General features: G+C 41.9%; 1 protein-coding gene across 12 annotated transcripts in view; it reads right to left on the bottom strand.

Annotated features, from left to right (window-relative positions):
• Nucleotides 1-5,963: 5,963 nt before the first annotated feature.
• LOC102370122 (cytochrome c oxidase assembly factor 1 homolog) overlaps nt 5,964-16,105 on the bottom strand; it is a 58,624-nt gene continuing 48,482 nt past the window's right edge. For all 12 annotated transcript variants that reach the window (XM_025194473.1, XM_025194477.1, XM_025194474.1 and 9 more), the window contains 3 exons: nt 12,729-12,880; nt 9,047-9,117; nt 5,964-6,259 (listed from right to left, as the gene is read on the bottom strand). In XM_025194473.1, coding sequence (XP_025050258.1) covers nt 6,163-6,259; nt 9,047-9,117; nt 12,729-12,880 — 320 coding nt within the window. In that variant the 3' untranslated portion in view covers nt 5,964-6,162. The remainder of the gene's footprint in view (nt 6,260-9,046; nt 9,118-12,728; nt 12,881-16,105) is intronic.

The raw sequence follows: 16,105 nt of genomic DNA, 5'->3' as shown, positions 1-16,105 counted from the left end.
TGTAATATCACCCATGTGCTCATGGTAGGGTTACGTTGCCCCTATATTTGGTCTAATCCTGATCCCTAGTTGTCAGGGGATGGTGGTAGAGTGGTGAAGCCATCTAGTTCTGTCTCCAGAAGATGAGTTTGAAGCCTAACACAATCTCATGCTGAAAACTGCCTCTGCTCATCAGCCATAAAAAGTATGTGGCTCTTCAGACTGGGGAATTAAGGCAGGCAGATGTGATGTTAACCATTTTGCTTCCTTGTGTACTGTTGGCTACAGAAACCAGCATGTCTCGACCACACTAACTCAATGGGCTGTGCAGTTGGAGTGAACTGATCTCTCCTTTGTTAAAGTGGCTCAGTCCCTGAGCCAATGAGACTTCAATATCCTATCCAAAATTCCTGTCCTTAGATTGTTTGTGCCCCCCCCCGGCATGGGCACACACCAGACTATAAAATAACTATTTAAAAATGAATTTTAGAGGGTAAAAATTTCCTCATGCACAGTTGCCAAGATCAGACTCCAGAAAAAAAAAATTCCATTTCTTAGGGGGGATGGTTCTTTTAAATGTATAAATCTGGTAAACCAGACTTGTAATCAATTTTGGTGGTGCTTAAGCTGTCACAGGTATGTCAGATGTGGCTGGCTTATCTTTTGTTCTTTTTTTGGTATTCCCAATAGAAGCTGCTACAAAAGCTCTTCTGTGGTGTGCCTTTCCCCTGGGTTGTTTTACTCGAGTCTTTCCAACGAGTAGGATGAATAGGGCACAGCAAATTCTGCTTTGTGAGGTTTTGCTACAGCGTGGGCACAACCACCTGATTCATTACAATGTAGACACAGCAGTTTGTCTACTTTGGGCCAGCACAAGGTGAGCAACTGGCATACCTGATCAACCAAGGAGCCATAGACTTTTTTTTTTTTTTTTTAACACAGATACTTCTATAGTTTTTTAAAAGGAGCTAAGTAGGTGGTGCCATTGCCTATTCACAGATAAATCTGTTAAATAGCTAAAACTGTTTTGTAACCCAAATTTATAGGAGGGCATCTATAAAGACTAAAAAAGGCCTGATTTTGAGATGCATTGTGTTTTCATTCTCATCTATGCAAAATAGCTGGGGTGATTCAATTGTACAGAAGGAAATGACTACTCGGAGAATAAAGCAATGTCAAGGTGGACCCAAACTGGCAGCTGCAGTTTCAGGGGGCCTTGTGGAATAAGAGACTTATGTAGCTTTACTATTGGTATTACAGTACTGCCGTGGAGGCCAAACTCTGCTTGAAGCTTCCTTGTCCAAGCATGTAGTAAGTGACCTTGAGGAAAAGGCAAGCTAAAAGAAGAGAGACAAGCCACAAAGGGTGAGGCATGAATTCATCCTTATTTACAAAGCAGGGACCTGAACTAGGGAGATGAACAATGATTCAAGGCATGGGTCAGAATTGAGAACTGAATGCTTATCTCTGCTCCTGCTCGAATATTTACTACTTAAGCACAATTCCTACTTGAGAGGCATGTCTACAAATGCTCCCTAACAACACTGTTCAGGCAGTCTCTATTCAAACAAAATTTAGCAGAAATATTTAATTGCTGAATCCATTTCTTTTAAACTGATTGTCCCTTTGTTAATATACTTGCCAATAAATAATGTTCTTGCCCCAGACTCTCTTGTTACTACTTACTTTAGGGTTATGCATTTTCTGTTACAGAAGTGATTAATGTCATAGAAAAACGTAAAACTGGGAAGGACCTCAGGAGGTTATCTAGACTCACTCCATACTGTTAAGGTGACTGTATTTGGATCTTGGGGAACACTGGATTTGCAGCTCAATAAAAGGTTTTAACCTGTGGCCTAGCAAGCTGTTTAACCAGAAGGCAGAATGATATATTAAAAGTAACATTGCAAGACATTAGGCAATCATTTTTCTAACAATATAGTATTGTTGTAAGATATATAGTTCTTATATTTAAGATTTTGCTTATGATGCTTATGCTAAGCCAGCTGTTTGCTTATGCTAAGTAACCATCTCAACTGTGTTAACCATTTTCAAACAAGTCTGTGAGTCTGCGTGCTGTGAATAAGGTGAAGTCTTAGGATTGTGGAAAATGGTATAACATGGGACTGAAAAACAGACTGGAATGTGAAAAACAACACGTAACTGGTAATAGAACCCAAGATAAACATAGGTGAAAAGGTGAACGGTGATTGGTGAAGATGTCTCCAGAAGCTTCCAGGTTTTGGTCAAAGTCTGCCCATTGACCAAAGAAAAAAAGTCAAGGTCTTAGATGTGCGCTTATAGCAAAAAGGCATGTAAACAAATGAAATGCATAGGCAATTCCATGCTAATGAAACAGTAAACAGGCAGAGCTTGAAATAGGAGGGAATATGGGTGGAACAAACGAGGGACCAAGATGGAGTAAATGTTAATGAGTATGAACCAAGGTGTATAAATGTGGAAAGAACTAATGTTCATTGCAGGTCCCTGGTTTGTTGGTTTTTTGGGAGCTTTGCCCAAAGCTGTCTCCAGTCTGAATAAAGCTGTTGTGAGCAATCTGTGCTGGTGTTTGCTCCCCGAGTAACTGGATCGCTCTGGTCATTGGGCACCGCATGGAGTTGGGCTCTAACACATAGTGAGCCTAGATTTAAACCACCTGTCAGGCCATCCTAAACAAATGTTGTTCTAACCTTCACTTTAAAAAAAAGAAAAGGAAAGTGGAGTTGCTATGGTCAATCTGTTAGTGTTCATCCAACCTCATTCTTAAAGTTCTTCCTAAAATCCAACCTAAATTGCCCTTGTTGCAATTTAAGTACATTACATCATGCATGCAAAGGAATGAAAACTCAACCCCTCCTCCCTCTTCCCCCTTCCAAAAAAAAAAAATCTCCAAAAATGTAAGGTTAATGAACAACAACTCTTAGTAAAACTGATGACTAGAAAGTGAATACATACATCTTCAAACTAATTTAAATGGGGAAGAAGTTTAAAGTGTATATGATGGGCCAAGAGAATGGACTTTACAAGATCAAAGTTTAATTGGCTCTTCTAGAAGGCATTTGTTAAAAAAAGATTCATACTATAAATCGGAATTAGGGGGCTAGGCTGGATTAGGCTCAATTGGAATTAGGGGGCTAGGCTGGATTAGGCTCAATTAGTGACAACCAACACAAGAGAGTTAAAGTGCATAAACAGACTATTCAACAAAATGAAGACACCTGGCTTCAGACTGTTCTGCTTCATAAGGAAAGACTGAGGGTCACACGGGAGGCTTTCTTCTCTTTAGCAGTGTTGGCTCTTAAAGCAGTCATTCAGAAACAAATTAATATTTAGCATTGGCTTATAGCGGCCAATTGTCAGCTGTCCCACCACAGGAACAATTAGTGAAATTAAAAATCTGGCAAATGCAAAACCTTAAGATGTAAGTTTTTCTTCCTTGCAGTACATAGCTGGGCTCTAGATGTTATTTCCCAGAGTGCACCAGGCTACTTGGCTGCCTCTTGCTGCACCTGGGGCCTTTTTGAAATCAGCAGCTGTGGGGTGGGCTGTGCCTTAATTGAAGCCACAAGTAGGAAGTAACTGATTGTTTAAAAAGCCAGGCCCTTTTCCCACACCCCTTCACCCCACACACTACTTCAACTACAAGTGTTTAAGGGAGAGAAGGTTGCGTCTCAAACAGCTCCAAGACCAATAGGTATGGAAGCTGCTATAAACTGATGGCTTTACAATCAGGGAAAACCCAAAATAGAGTTTTTAAATGTAGAAGTTATGGAGTCTTCTTGTTGGCTTACTATTTTAGCACTGCAGTAGTTATTTTCTAATACTCACCAGTATTCCTGAGGGCTTTCTCAGTGCTCAGATTTAAAGAAAACAAATTTGGAGGAAGTGTGAAATATTTTGCATGAAATACCTTTGTATCATGTGTATTAATAATGTTTTTCAGATGGGATGAACTGCAACCATTAAGAGATGTCTTATCTCTGCTTCCTCCTTCTTAGGAACTCCACCTCTCAAAAATCAAACCAAACCTTGACTAACTAAAAAAGAAAAGTTCTGTTTTGTCATCCAAATTTGGAAAGCTGCATTTTTTGTTCTGTCCTGGCTGAGGGTTGAACTCCTGTGCACAGGAGTGTTAACCTGTTAATGTCAGAAGCAAAAATAATAGCCCTAGCAAAGCTAAAGCTGGAACATTATGTAGCCTGTTAGAGGCTGCATTGTTCCTTTTAATGAAGCTGCAATGTTCTCATGTATTTAGGCTGGGATTATCCAATGGTACTAAGAGAACTTGCTGCTCAACTCTTGCTGACTTTGGGCACTTAATCCCCTAATACTTTGGGTAATCCTGGTTTACATGGGCATGGAATGGTAAAGAACTGTGAGCAAGTCTAGGGTTGTGGGTGATGTTGTTATACATAAATTGGGAGGAACTCTATTGGACTTAGAATGGAGCTGGCGCTCTCCAGCTATCTCCTCTCTCCTTGAAAGATTCCTGTGCCCTTTAGTCTCTGCGGCTATGAAAAGCTCCACTGACAGAGGTGGTTGGTTCAACCTTGGTTTCCCAACTGAGGTGTGGTGTTCAGATTACAACAAGCAAATTCATGTAGTAAACAACAGTTGTGTAACAGCTCCTGCTAGTTGAGCTCTGGGAGGCTGTCACTTCTGGCTCTCTACTACATCTCTGAAATGTGTATGTGATCCACCTTCTCTACTGAACAAGCTCTAGGGCTAGGGACAGAAGTTGCACGTAAACTGGTTTAAGTGATCAGAAACCGGTTCAACTCTATAACACGACAGAGGTTCAGTGCACTTAAACCATGTTCAAAATGGCCAAAACTGGTTTAAGATAAACCTGGCTGGAAACATTATCAGACTGAACTGATTTGGGTCAAACCAGTTTATGAAACTTCTGTCCCAGACCTAGGAGTTAAAATGTTAAAAAATATTGCAAGTTTCTATAGCTTGCATTAAATTACATAAGTGATCTGTGTCCATAAGCAGGGTTTCATTGTCCACCTTTGTTAATTGGCTGAACTACTAGGACTTGCCCCTTGAACTACTAGGTTTTACATTCATAGGTTAAAATGGAGGGGAAAAAACTTTAGTTGAAGAGTCAATCATAGTTTGGCAGTCCATTTTCAATAATCAAATCTTGTTTAAGCTAATGCATGTAGTTGCAGCTTTGCTGACTTGTGATGTTATTAACTTTGGGACATCCCGTTGCTCCTGTGTTGCTTCAGGGTACCTAAATGGACTAGCTACTTGCAGTACTTTACTAGAAAGCAAAGGAATACAAGAGCAGGGAACTGTTGCAATTCTCGAAAGGTGTTTTTCATGTCTGATCATTAGCCTCATCTTTCTTATGCTGCTGAGTTTTAATTTGCATGTCGGTTAACTGCCATTGCATCTATTGTTAAATATCAGCAAAATCTGCATCTTCTAACATACAACTGTGGAGCCATTTGCTCAAGTCTCTTTTAACAGTGGATGTTGTACCTTAATATAAAGCGTTGATAACTAAGATATTCCAGTTAATCATAATGGAGGCTGTCAAGTGCTTTTATTAAAATGCCTGGCGAAGGGTGACTGCGCCCAAAAGCTTGCTAAGGACTCTCTTTTCCAACTACTCAGTTGGTCTAATAAAAGATAGTACCTCTACCCAAAGAACCCTGCCTGCCTTTATTAAAATGTAGTATTATGATGAGTAACTTTCATCACTGATGCACACTCTCTCTGCTACTTTTCTCTTGCCTTTGCTTCAGTGGCTTGCTTTTGTCCTGCTCTAGATAAGTTCGCTTGTTACAGTGAGGAATTATGTCAGGCAATCTGAACTGTACAATTTGACTAACTGCCTGGCCCCAGAGAAAGCAATATAGCTGTCCAGCTTGAGGTTCATCAGAGGACAAAATCTACCAGCAATTTATTTGTGGTAAGAAGCATTCAGGATAGCAGCACATACAAGATGCAGCATAACTACTTTGGAACAATAGTATTGTAAAATCTTTATTTTGGGTTGCTCCTGTACACACAAATCAATGAAGCTAAGAGGATGCCAACACAGAATCCAACACTAGAGAGAACTGGCTGTAAAGTATCCATTTGTGACTGTTTTAAACATACATAGTATGATGTAACCACTCAATAGATCCTTCGAGTTAACAGGACTTGCAAAGCCAATGCCTCTGTCTATTCCTCTTGCCCATCGGCTTTCTCTATAGGTGAACGGTATACTGGAATGTTATGGCCATCTTTGAGTTTCAATGTGACATCCTGGAGACACCAGCTGATGCAAAACAAAAAAGTATTTAACTTTTAATTGATTAATTTTAATATTGAGGCAAAATCTATTTATAAATTTTTAAATACTAGGAAGGAAGAACTAAATCATTTAACACATTAAATGTTTTTCCTTTAAAAAACAAACAAACAAACAAACCCAAGTCTTAGTTGTAGAAACTTGCACCTATCATCCAAGTTTTCAAATGCTTTTAAATTAGACGCTTCTGTTTCTCAGTATGGCAAGTCAGCCCTTGCCTAGGTTGTCTCTGCCTGTGGAGCCAGATCACATTACTGAAGGATTATTATAGCTTGGAAGCCTTTGGCATCCCCTTCTTCCTGAACATGAAGTTGACATGAGGGTAAAAGGAAGAAGCAATTTATTAAGAACAAGCTGAGTAATTTAGGGAGCGAGACCTACTGATGCAGTACACAAAGGGACACCCTTTCACTCTTCAAAGCTCTGGTCCAAGCTCATTTTTGTGAGCACTGTCAGCATTAGTTTAAAGGATGGTCCCAGGATGCGTTTTTCATAAGCACTTGTCTCTGAACCATCGCTTCTGAAATAGACTTTAAACACACCTACGTTACTTTGTGGTTGAAAATGTGCACCTCTGTGCTGTGTCTGTTTCTCCTACATTCTAGACCAGGGGTGGCCAACCTGCGGCTCTTCAGAAGTTGATGTGGAAAGATTCGAGGAGACGTACAAGTCAGAACATTTTTAACACTGTGGATTCCTGTTTGAAATCTCTGGGTTCATCTTGTGAATCATGTTTACAAACCTTTGCACAAGCACATGCTGACCAGCTTCCAAAGTCACCAGGTGCTTGTGCAAAGATCCAAGGAGACTCATATTAACTTCTGAAGAGCTGCAAGTGGCTCCGGAGCTGCGGGTTGGCCACCCTGAAGCAGTGATTCTCAACCAGGGTGATGTGGCACCCCAGGGCAGAGTACCTTCAGATCCTGTTGAGGGTGCTACATGGTGCCATGAAATGTTTGCTAACCTAATGGTGCTAATGTGATTCACAAGATAAACCCAGAGATGTCAAACAGGAATCCACAGTATTAAAAATCTTCTGAGTTGTGGTCTTTTTTGATCTTTGCAACCAAAGGTTGTCGTAAAAAAGAGTGAAAACTAAAAGCTGGCATTTTCTGAGGGGTGCCTTGAGTCTAAGAGTAAGCAGTCTGGAGTATCTTCCATCTAAGGAGATTGTGAACTACTTGAAGGGTTTTTTTTTTTATATATAGTGTGTAGACAAGCCAACTACATAGCAGGGTTGCATAGGTACAGTTGATATTCGCTCTTGAGTAATTGAGAACTAGGTGTTTGAAGAGTCCATCAGTACTACCAACAGTAACTATGCAGGAACCATGTTTTTGCCCCCTTTCTAGTGGCAAAGATGTTCCTGAAAAATGCATTTAAAGTATGCTTCCCAGGCACTCTGATGTGCACATTTAAAACTCATCTGTTTTAGGCACTTCTATTTAGCATTTAAGTGTCTCAGTCTTTATCCTTTCAACATCCCTAAGGAGTAGGGAAGTGCTGTTATTCCCATTGAACAAATGAGGAACTGAGGAATGGAGAGAGTAAGACTTGGCTTCTCAGAAGGATGTAGGCAAACTGAAATCAAGGGGGTTAGCACTCATGACTTTGGAGGAGCTGATCTTCAGTAACCTACCCAAGGTGGGACACGCTCCATGGCAGAGCAGATGAACAGGAACCTGAACTGTCCAAGTGCTGGCTGGTGCCTTAACTGATGCACTTCATATTTTTGCTTCCCACGTTCTTAAGAGCAATATGGTAAATCCTCCTTGTCTATTCATGAGATTAAAAATAATACTGTAGGGCTGGCTGCTGCTAAACAGAATTGCATCACTATTGGATTTCTAAATGGCAAAGCACTGGGTAAACTGAGCACAAAATGTTTTCTGACAACTTTTAAGAACAAATGCATGTGAGAGAACTTTTAATCTTCTGAAACCTTTCTTAATAATCCATAGAGATGAGACTTCTTGATATATATAAAATAATTTCTTAATTATTGATTAATTCTTAGAAATCAGCTTGGCCTTAAGGGGGCAATTTGCTGGAAGCATTTCAAGCCACTAGATCCATAATATGGATTTATATATTGTGGTAGAGAGGTGATGCTTTTGTCTGAGCCCAATTCATCTTTTGGGGGAACTGATGAAAATGATGATGTGATCTGCAATTAACCTCCATGGGCTTCCTAAAATCTGAGAACAGTGCAAGTTATATTGTAATACCTAAGGATAACCAGACTTTATCTCTGCATTTTCCTATGGGGTGAAGGGAAGAGGTTAAGTTTGATTCAGTGGGCCACTTTATACACTCAATAGTGGGTTACAGTCGTGGGCGACCTGCTGCCTCCCAAGTCTGGGGGGCACCCACAGGCACTGACGATGGGGCTGGAGCTGGTAAGCTCCTGCAGGTGCCAGTGGTGGCAACCCTGTCAGGGGAAGCATGTGCCCCCCCACACACCGCCTATGGTTACATTTAAAGGAAGGGAGTACTGGACATGCAATTTTGACCCGATGTCCTCTGATTTGTATTCAATGGCTAGGACATCTAAAATAGACTAGCTAGAGATGAACATAATCTGTCACTAACAGCCTGCAAATGTAGCATTTCAGAAGCTCTTCAAATGCATTTCCTCTTTATTTTCATAATACCTAATAACTGAATCAAATGTCTTGTCCTCTTTCCCCTGTTTTCTCCCATCCCAAAACTACAACATATGTCTTTCTCCCCGCCCCCGCCTTCCATACACACCTGTTAGTATCTCTCTCCGAATTGATGAAGAGATACCCCGTTGATTTGGTTCCAGATATTGGTATCTTTATCTGCAGGTGGTTTAAAAAAAAAAAAAAAAATTGCTGAAAGCTTTTCACTGATTCACATGGCTGAAAAGAGCGTTTTGTTTCTTTCATAGTCAAGAAGATGCTAAAACAATCTTACTCTTGTAACTTAAATTTGGATGTTCTGGTGCTTCTCTGCTTCACTAAACTTTAAAGGGTGGGTGGGTGGATGGGGGGCAGAGATGATTTACCTTTGTTGTGTACAAACCGATGGTAAAGGAACATTCTCTCTCAAGACCTCAGCTCTCTTTTTAATGGACATCTCGTGCTGTGTTTTAGTTGGGGTTTTTTTTTTTTTTTTAAGCATGTCATCTTTGTAAATACTTGAAGATCCCCAGATGACAAGTGTCTATGTAATTGTTTATGACAATTACAAGTGTGTAGGTTGAGAGATTCAAAACAGGACTCCATTAAAATGAATGGACTAGTGCATCCAAATCTCTCTGGCAACTCTGAATGCTACCATTAACATGGTAAATAAACCAAGCTACAGTTGCATGCTGCCCTCCTGCTAGCACTTGCAGTCTAATATTTGAAGAAAATAAGAGGCTAACTTGTAGTGCCTTCAGAAATAAAAGTGTAAAGCCTTCTCAAGTGGGTCCAACTGGCAGGGTTTGGGAGTGCAGTGGAGAGATATCTTTCACAGGCTGATGTACTAAGGATCTTGCATTGTGTTCTAGCCAGCTACTATGGCTGGAGAATGAGATGGAGAAGAAAGTTCTTGGTTTATGGCTTAGGAGATGGAAGATAAAAAGGTCTGACTTCCTCTTGACTCACTTAAACCTGAGTAGCACTCTTAAGGTGGCTTACAAATGGGGAAGTCTGTGTGGTGGAGCAGGCTTGATGTTTTCTTCATGTTTTTATTAGAAATTGAAGTCTTGCCTAGACGGCTCTAAGGCAGGGGTGGTTAACCTGCCACAAATGGTGCAGGCAGTTCCTGGGTATGGCATGCAGCAGATCGGTGAGATGACAGGCACCACAGTGGCTGGTTAGGCAGGGACTGGAGGACAGAGGGTAGGGTGCAGATTAGCAGACTGGGCAGGAGGAGGGGATCAGAGTTGTCCTCAAAGAGGTGCAGGGCTTAGTTTGTGGCACACCTGTCAAAAAGGTTGGCCTCCACTTCTCTAAGAACACTTGGAGAACCAGGAAGTTTGACATGAGTGCAAAATCTCACTGCAAGGAGAAGAAGAGTGGGATTTTATCCAGATGGTTTTAAAGTTCCTTTGAAAACCCTGTAATGACAATGCCCTACATTTGGAAGAAAAGTATTGATTCAAAACACCCTGTACTCCTTTACAGTTACTGAGAGAGCTCTTGGGTTCACACTGAAAACCTCCAACAAAGGCAGGGAAGACTAGACCTTTCTTGTCTACATCTAGACTTTCTCTTTGGCCACTGAAGTTAACCCATGATACAAAGCTTTGGTGTAGACACAACATGCCAAGTGTGGCTTGCTGTGACTTCAAATGAAGTCACTGTAGGGGTGTGTATCATACTGGTGCAATGTAGATGCCTATGTCCCAAGGAAAATCTATGGATCTTAGATGCTGCAATCATAGAGGTACTTCTGAAAATTTTACCCAGTGGCTCTGTAATAGTGTAGTTAACCTAATGGCCTAAAATCCCATGGTAGGCAATGCTTTAAGTAAAAAAAAACAAGCAGGAAGAAAAAAGTCTTATGAAGGAAAGGAAAATTCCTTTCAAACTGCCTGTCTATATAATACCTAACTATGAGTAGGTACACTGTTCCTTTTCCTTCACCACTCTTTTTAAGGCATAGTCCAAAACATAAATGAATACTTTGGCCTCAGTTTTTTGGTTGTGTGTGTTGTTTTGTTTTTTCCCCCAAGGAGAATGGAAAATGAACAACAATGCATGGGCAGGATGGCTAATGAGACCATACACATACAGGCATTGCCATATCCAAGAGGGAGGCAAAACTCAAAAGAGTTTGCTGGGCTCAAGTCGGGGCACTAGATAAGCTTCTTCATCCCAGAATGGATTTGTGATTTCATGTGCCAGTTCTTTCATCAGTCGGAAGTATTTTTATTAAGTTTAAATAGGGAGTTGTACATCAGGAGACAACCAAACCTACTGCCTGCATTTGAAAAAAGATGAGAGAAGCATTCTGGGCAGCCACTGACCTGTTAGTCTTCCTTCAACAGGATGTCAGGTTTTAGAATGAGCTGTGAAGAAACAAATAATTTAAAGACTTGGAGCACAAGGAAAACAGGATAAAAAGTGAGACCTATACCAAAGACAGATCATGCTACCCTATCCCAGTATCAGTTTCTTTGATAAGATAACTGATCCTCCTCTTTAGACAAAGGAAATGCAGGAGACTTAATCTAGTTGGACTGTAGCAGATGAGAAATTTAGTTAAACTGGAGAAGTTGGTTATAGCGCAAAGATTGTAAGTGGGTGAGGAGCTGACTAATGGGGAAATGAAAATGGGCTGAACTGAAAGGGCTGTTGGGCTAAACAGAGATGGCAAGGTGAGTTTCTCAAGGACCTGTCTTGGGACTGGGTTTATTTTATGTTGGTCGTTCATGACCTTGACATGGAAAGGAAAAAGGTGCTCATGAAACTTGCTGATGACAATGTGAAGGGGCATGGGCAATAACGGGAAGACCAGAACATCAAACAGGACAAACTAGCTGGCCTTGAGAACTGGGCTAATAGAAATAGGTTAAAATTTTAGAAGAACAAAGCATGAGGTTTGTACTTGAAGACTAATGAGAGCTTCTGCTATAAGACAGTCCCTCATCAGTTGGAAAGAGCGGAGGAAAAAGGCCTCGGTTAGTCATCTTGACTGACTAAAAAATCCGTGTGACATTGTTTACTTATGCAATTTTACAGTTGCATCAGTGAGGGATTTCCTGTAGAGATAGGGAAGCTTTGAAGCTACCATACAGGGTACAAGTAACACTACCTCCTACACACTATGTACAATTCTGGTCAACCCTGTTCAAGATGGATAGATAGATGTGCAGAGAAGAGCTCTGGGATGACCGGAGGAATGGAGAGCTCACATTGGCTTGTTTAAGTATGTGCCTACCCCTCTGCATTTTACAGAGCACATTAAATGCCCAGAAGAGAGAAGAGGTAGTTTGAGTTAGTCTGTGCCAACATTCTCTTTTAGTATAGACTGAGGCTGGAAATTGAGAAAAAGGTTAGTAACCACTGGAGGAATGAAGTCTGGAACAGCCTCCCAAATAAGCAGTGGAGATGAAGATGACAACTTTCAAGATGGACTTCAAGTTTATTAAGGGGATTATTTGACCCAGTTGCCTGTGGTAGCTAGGTACTTCGTTCAATGACTCACCAGGTCTCTTGTCATCCTAAATTGCTAGCTTACATAACAAGATGACGGACTCATTCTTGCTATTCTGTCTAGTACCATATATCAGAGCCAGAGGCTTTGAAGATCCCACCCCCAGCCTCCATAAGTGAATAAGGGGCACAAACCCTCTGGGCTCTGAATGGGGCTTCTGCTCTTAAGTCTCCCACTTCTAAAAATAATCTGACCTTTGGCCTCCCCTCTTCACCCCTATCCCCACTGCTACAGAGCCATGCTGAAGGGTCACAGCTGTTACCTGTGCTCTTGCCATGTCAACACGGTTACTCTTGTCCATCAATCCGATGCTGTGCACTCTCAGTGGGGGCGCACCTAGCGCTTCCAATGCTGCAGGTTCACTGTTAAGCTGCTCAAGACCCTTCTGATAATACTGTGTCCTGGTAAAACTTTCTAAGCAGGAGAGACAGACTGGTGTAAAGAGATTAGAATGCGGAACAAGAGGAGAAACGATCCAACCCAGGGGTCACCAATGTTTTTGGGTAGTGCTAAAACACGTGCAAGCTCAACTTCTAAGATGTGGGAGTGCCAGTGATGGACAGTGAGAGAGCCATAGGAGACCCAATCCTTCTTGTGGCAGTGCAGCCCCAGCCCCTTCGCCGTCTGCCCCAAGGCATGTGTGTCAAGCAAAATGCCTTCGTGTGCCATGCTTGGGCACCCATGCTGGGGGTTGCCTACCCCAACCCTAACCTCTTCTCTTTCCCCCAGTGTTCCTAGAAAAAAGAACAGCTTTAACCAACAGTCATTTGTTCAATAGGTTCAGGATACCAACACTGAAGAAGTTCCTGCAGTAAGAGAGGGCTGCTTATACAACATGTTTAAGTGACCCGGGCCCTGAATTTATGACAAGTGAAATGTGCATTTAAGAAAAGACCTACTGCCAAGTTTGCTTGCTGTTCTGATTTCTGTTTGCTACCCACACAAACGATCAGCAGCACGAGCACTTAAAATTGTTCTGAATCCGTTCAACGGTTTGGGGTTTCTTGTTTTTTAAATGAACTGTACAAAATATTCAGGAACTGAAAAAGTCCACTGGCACTGACCTAGTATGGCAGCAGCTGCCTTTGACCTCAGAGGTTCACTTGAGCCTTAGCTCATAGAAAGAAAGTTGATTGTGCTTGGAGGATTCATTGGAGGGGTACCATAAAGCTTTCTCAGTAACCCCAGGAAAGACGGTAAAGTACCAGCTATTGCAGCATAGTAAGTGAGGGGTCAGAATGTGGCAATGTAGAGAAATACTGTGGCAGTGGAAAGAAACTGTAGTTTGGCCATGGGGAAATGTCTTCTAATAGCGATTGCTGTTGGCAGGGAGGAAGAACTATTGGTCCTTCTAGTGCCAGAAAGGTTTGCCTGAAATTGGTTATCAAGGAGCATGTGCTGAAGACTTTCCCCCGAAACACGTGCTACTGAAATTCCCTGTGCTCCCTGAAATCAGTTGGTATGTCAGAATGCTGCATGTGAATAAAAATCCTACTCTGACTACTTGTGCTCCTACCTCCCCTGTCTTGTCTTAAATCTTCCAAGGAGTCTCCCTCAGTGCTCTGGAAGGAGGCAGTTCCCAGAAAAACAGTGTCAAGCAAACCTTTCTGGCCCTAAAAGGGTTATCCCTCCTTCCCCTGCAACAGCCATTGGTAGTTGAGAATGCACAGTACCTAGCGGGATGGGGCTCTGTGACTCTATCTTAGACTTGTCTGTGGGTCTATATTTCCTCTCCCCTCTGTCGTCCTGGCAAAGAATGGCCGCTCTTGTTCTCTGCTGGAAGATGGTTTATTGGCCCATGGTAAGCAGTTACCCAGGCTGCTTTCAAGCATGCTACAACCAGCCCCACTACAGCACCAGACCCTGGGTGGGGAAACTAGCTGGTCCCCTAAACCCTTTCCCAGTCTCAGCTGTGCCCAAGACACTTATGAGCTCTACTAAAGTATTTAGCATGAAAATATTTGTCTTGCTATTTGTAGTAAGCCAATGGAGCAGGGCTCTCTGAAAGGAGAGCAGGTACACAACAGCTGGCTAGGATGAATGTCTGCCTCTGACAGGCTGAAATCAGGGAGTTTACAATATATTGTATACATGTAGATATTTCAGAAGGAACAGGGGGACAGGAAGGGAGGCTGCCTGGGTTGTGGGTCTCGCTCCCTGCCACCATGCTATCTCTGTGTCCCTAGAAGTTCTGGGGTTCATCCAAAAAGGTCCAACGAAGGACCAGTTGCACATCTGATAAGAGGAAGTACAGGTTTTCCTTGCTTTATGCAGGTTCTATATGTGCAAATTCGCTCTTATGCAATGACCCTTTTTATACCAAAAATTCATTATATGCAAGGTAAATTCACTCGCATGTGATTGGTGCAGTGGAAGCCCACAGTCAGCTACTGTGTGGTGCATTGTGGGAGTGACGCACACCAAAATAGTCTCCTGCGTGGATCTGTGCTCCTCACTTGTTGTCTACGATGCATGTTTCTGTAGCTGCCATCCTCATTATGATAGCACCCTGTACTTGTGTGTACTGTCTGCTGTTGGTGAGTACCAAAATTGTCTTGTAAAAGTGGTAGAAATGGGTCTGGGGGTCAGTACAGTCGAAATGTTGGAACATATCCCTATTTGTTACATTGTAAAGTGGGTTCCCTTTGTGCGAATTTGAGTTATGCACTGTTTTCTAGGAATGTATGTACAGCATAAAGCAAGGGAAACCTGTAGTGTGATTCACTGGCAACAGCAAAGACTAAAAGGAAGGTGGTGGCAGGGAGAAGTCTAGGTTCAAACACGGCTTGTCTTGGCCCTCCAGAAGAGAAAAGCAGGAACTGGAACATCACAGAAACCAAACAAGCAGTGCTGGCTGCTCATCTTCAAGACTAAAGATGAAAAAACAATACTACCTTGCAATATGGCACCTTCTGTTCCTGTTAAATGCTAATGACAAGCCTAACTCTAAATGAAGGCTGTCCTTTCATAATGAAAAGCCCCCTTGCCTTGTAATCAAACTAACAGAAAGAACCTTCTGTGATGATCAATATTTCACCAGAGCAGCAGCTGTGTGAAGTACCTTGATTATCTACCTAAATGGCTTGGGGAGTTAAAGTATCTGCCATGACAGTGAAAGTAAATCCTTCAAGAGACTTCTAGATGGGAATGTTAAAATATATATATTTGCCAATACCCTTGTAAAATACAGAAGCTGACTTTAACAACTCGGAAGCTTATCTATCTGTCATTAAGACCTGCATTTCAAAGCTCAAGGGCATGAGTTGTCTCAAGCGAAGGACTGCTTTCCAGCCATCTGATTTATTATTAAAATGTGCAAAGACAATGGAGCAGTTTCACAACCCCTTATCCAAGGACTTGAGGAACAGGCTCTACCACACTTCTCTGGCAGTGTCCTCAGATGTAAGGTTAAGCAAAATGCAATCTGATTTGACAGATACTGCAAGGGAATGGCATGAGGAGAGGTAGCCTGGAGAACTCTGCTTAATGGAAACAAAGCCTTGTGTTGTATGTCTGGAAAAAACCTGGGGACAGGGAAGGGGAAAAGATCACTGGCTTGTACTAATTATTATGTTAATTTTCAGCCAGTCAAAAGTAGCAAATAGATGATGGCAGAGTTAGTCAAGTCCAAGGGGCCCC

The sequence above is a fragment of the Alligator sinensis genome, unplaced genomic scaffold (assembly GCF_000455745.1).
Source record: "Alligator sinensis unplaced genomic scaffold, ASM45574v1 scaffold1467_1, whole genome shotgun sequence".
NCBI classification, from domain to species: Eukaryota; Metazoa; Chordata; order Crocodylia; family Alligatoridae; genus Alligator; species Alligator sinensis.
Note: the sequence above shows the minus strand (reverse complement) of the source record. Positions and strands in the feature narration are given on the sequence as shown.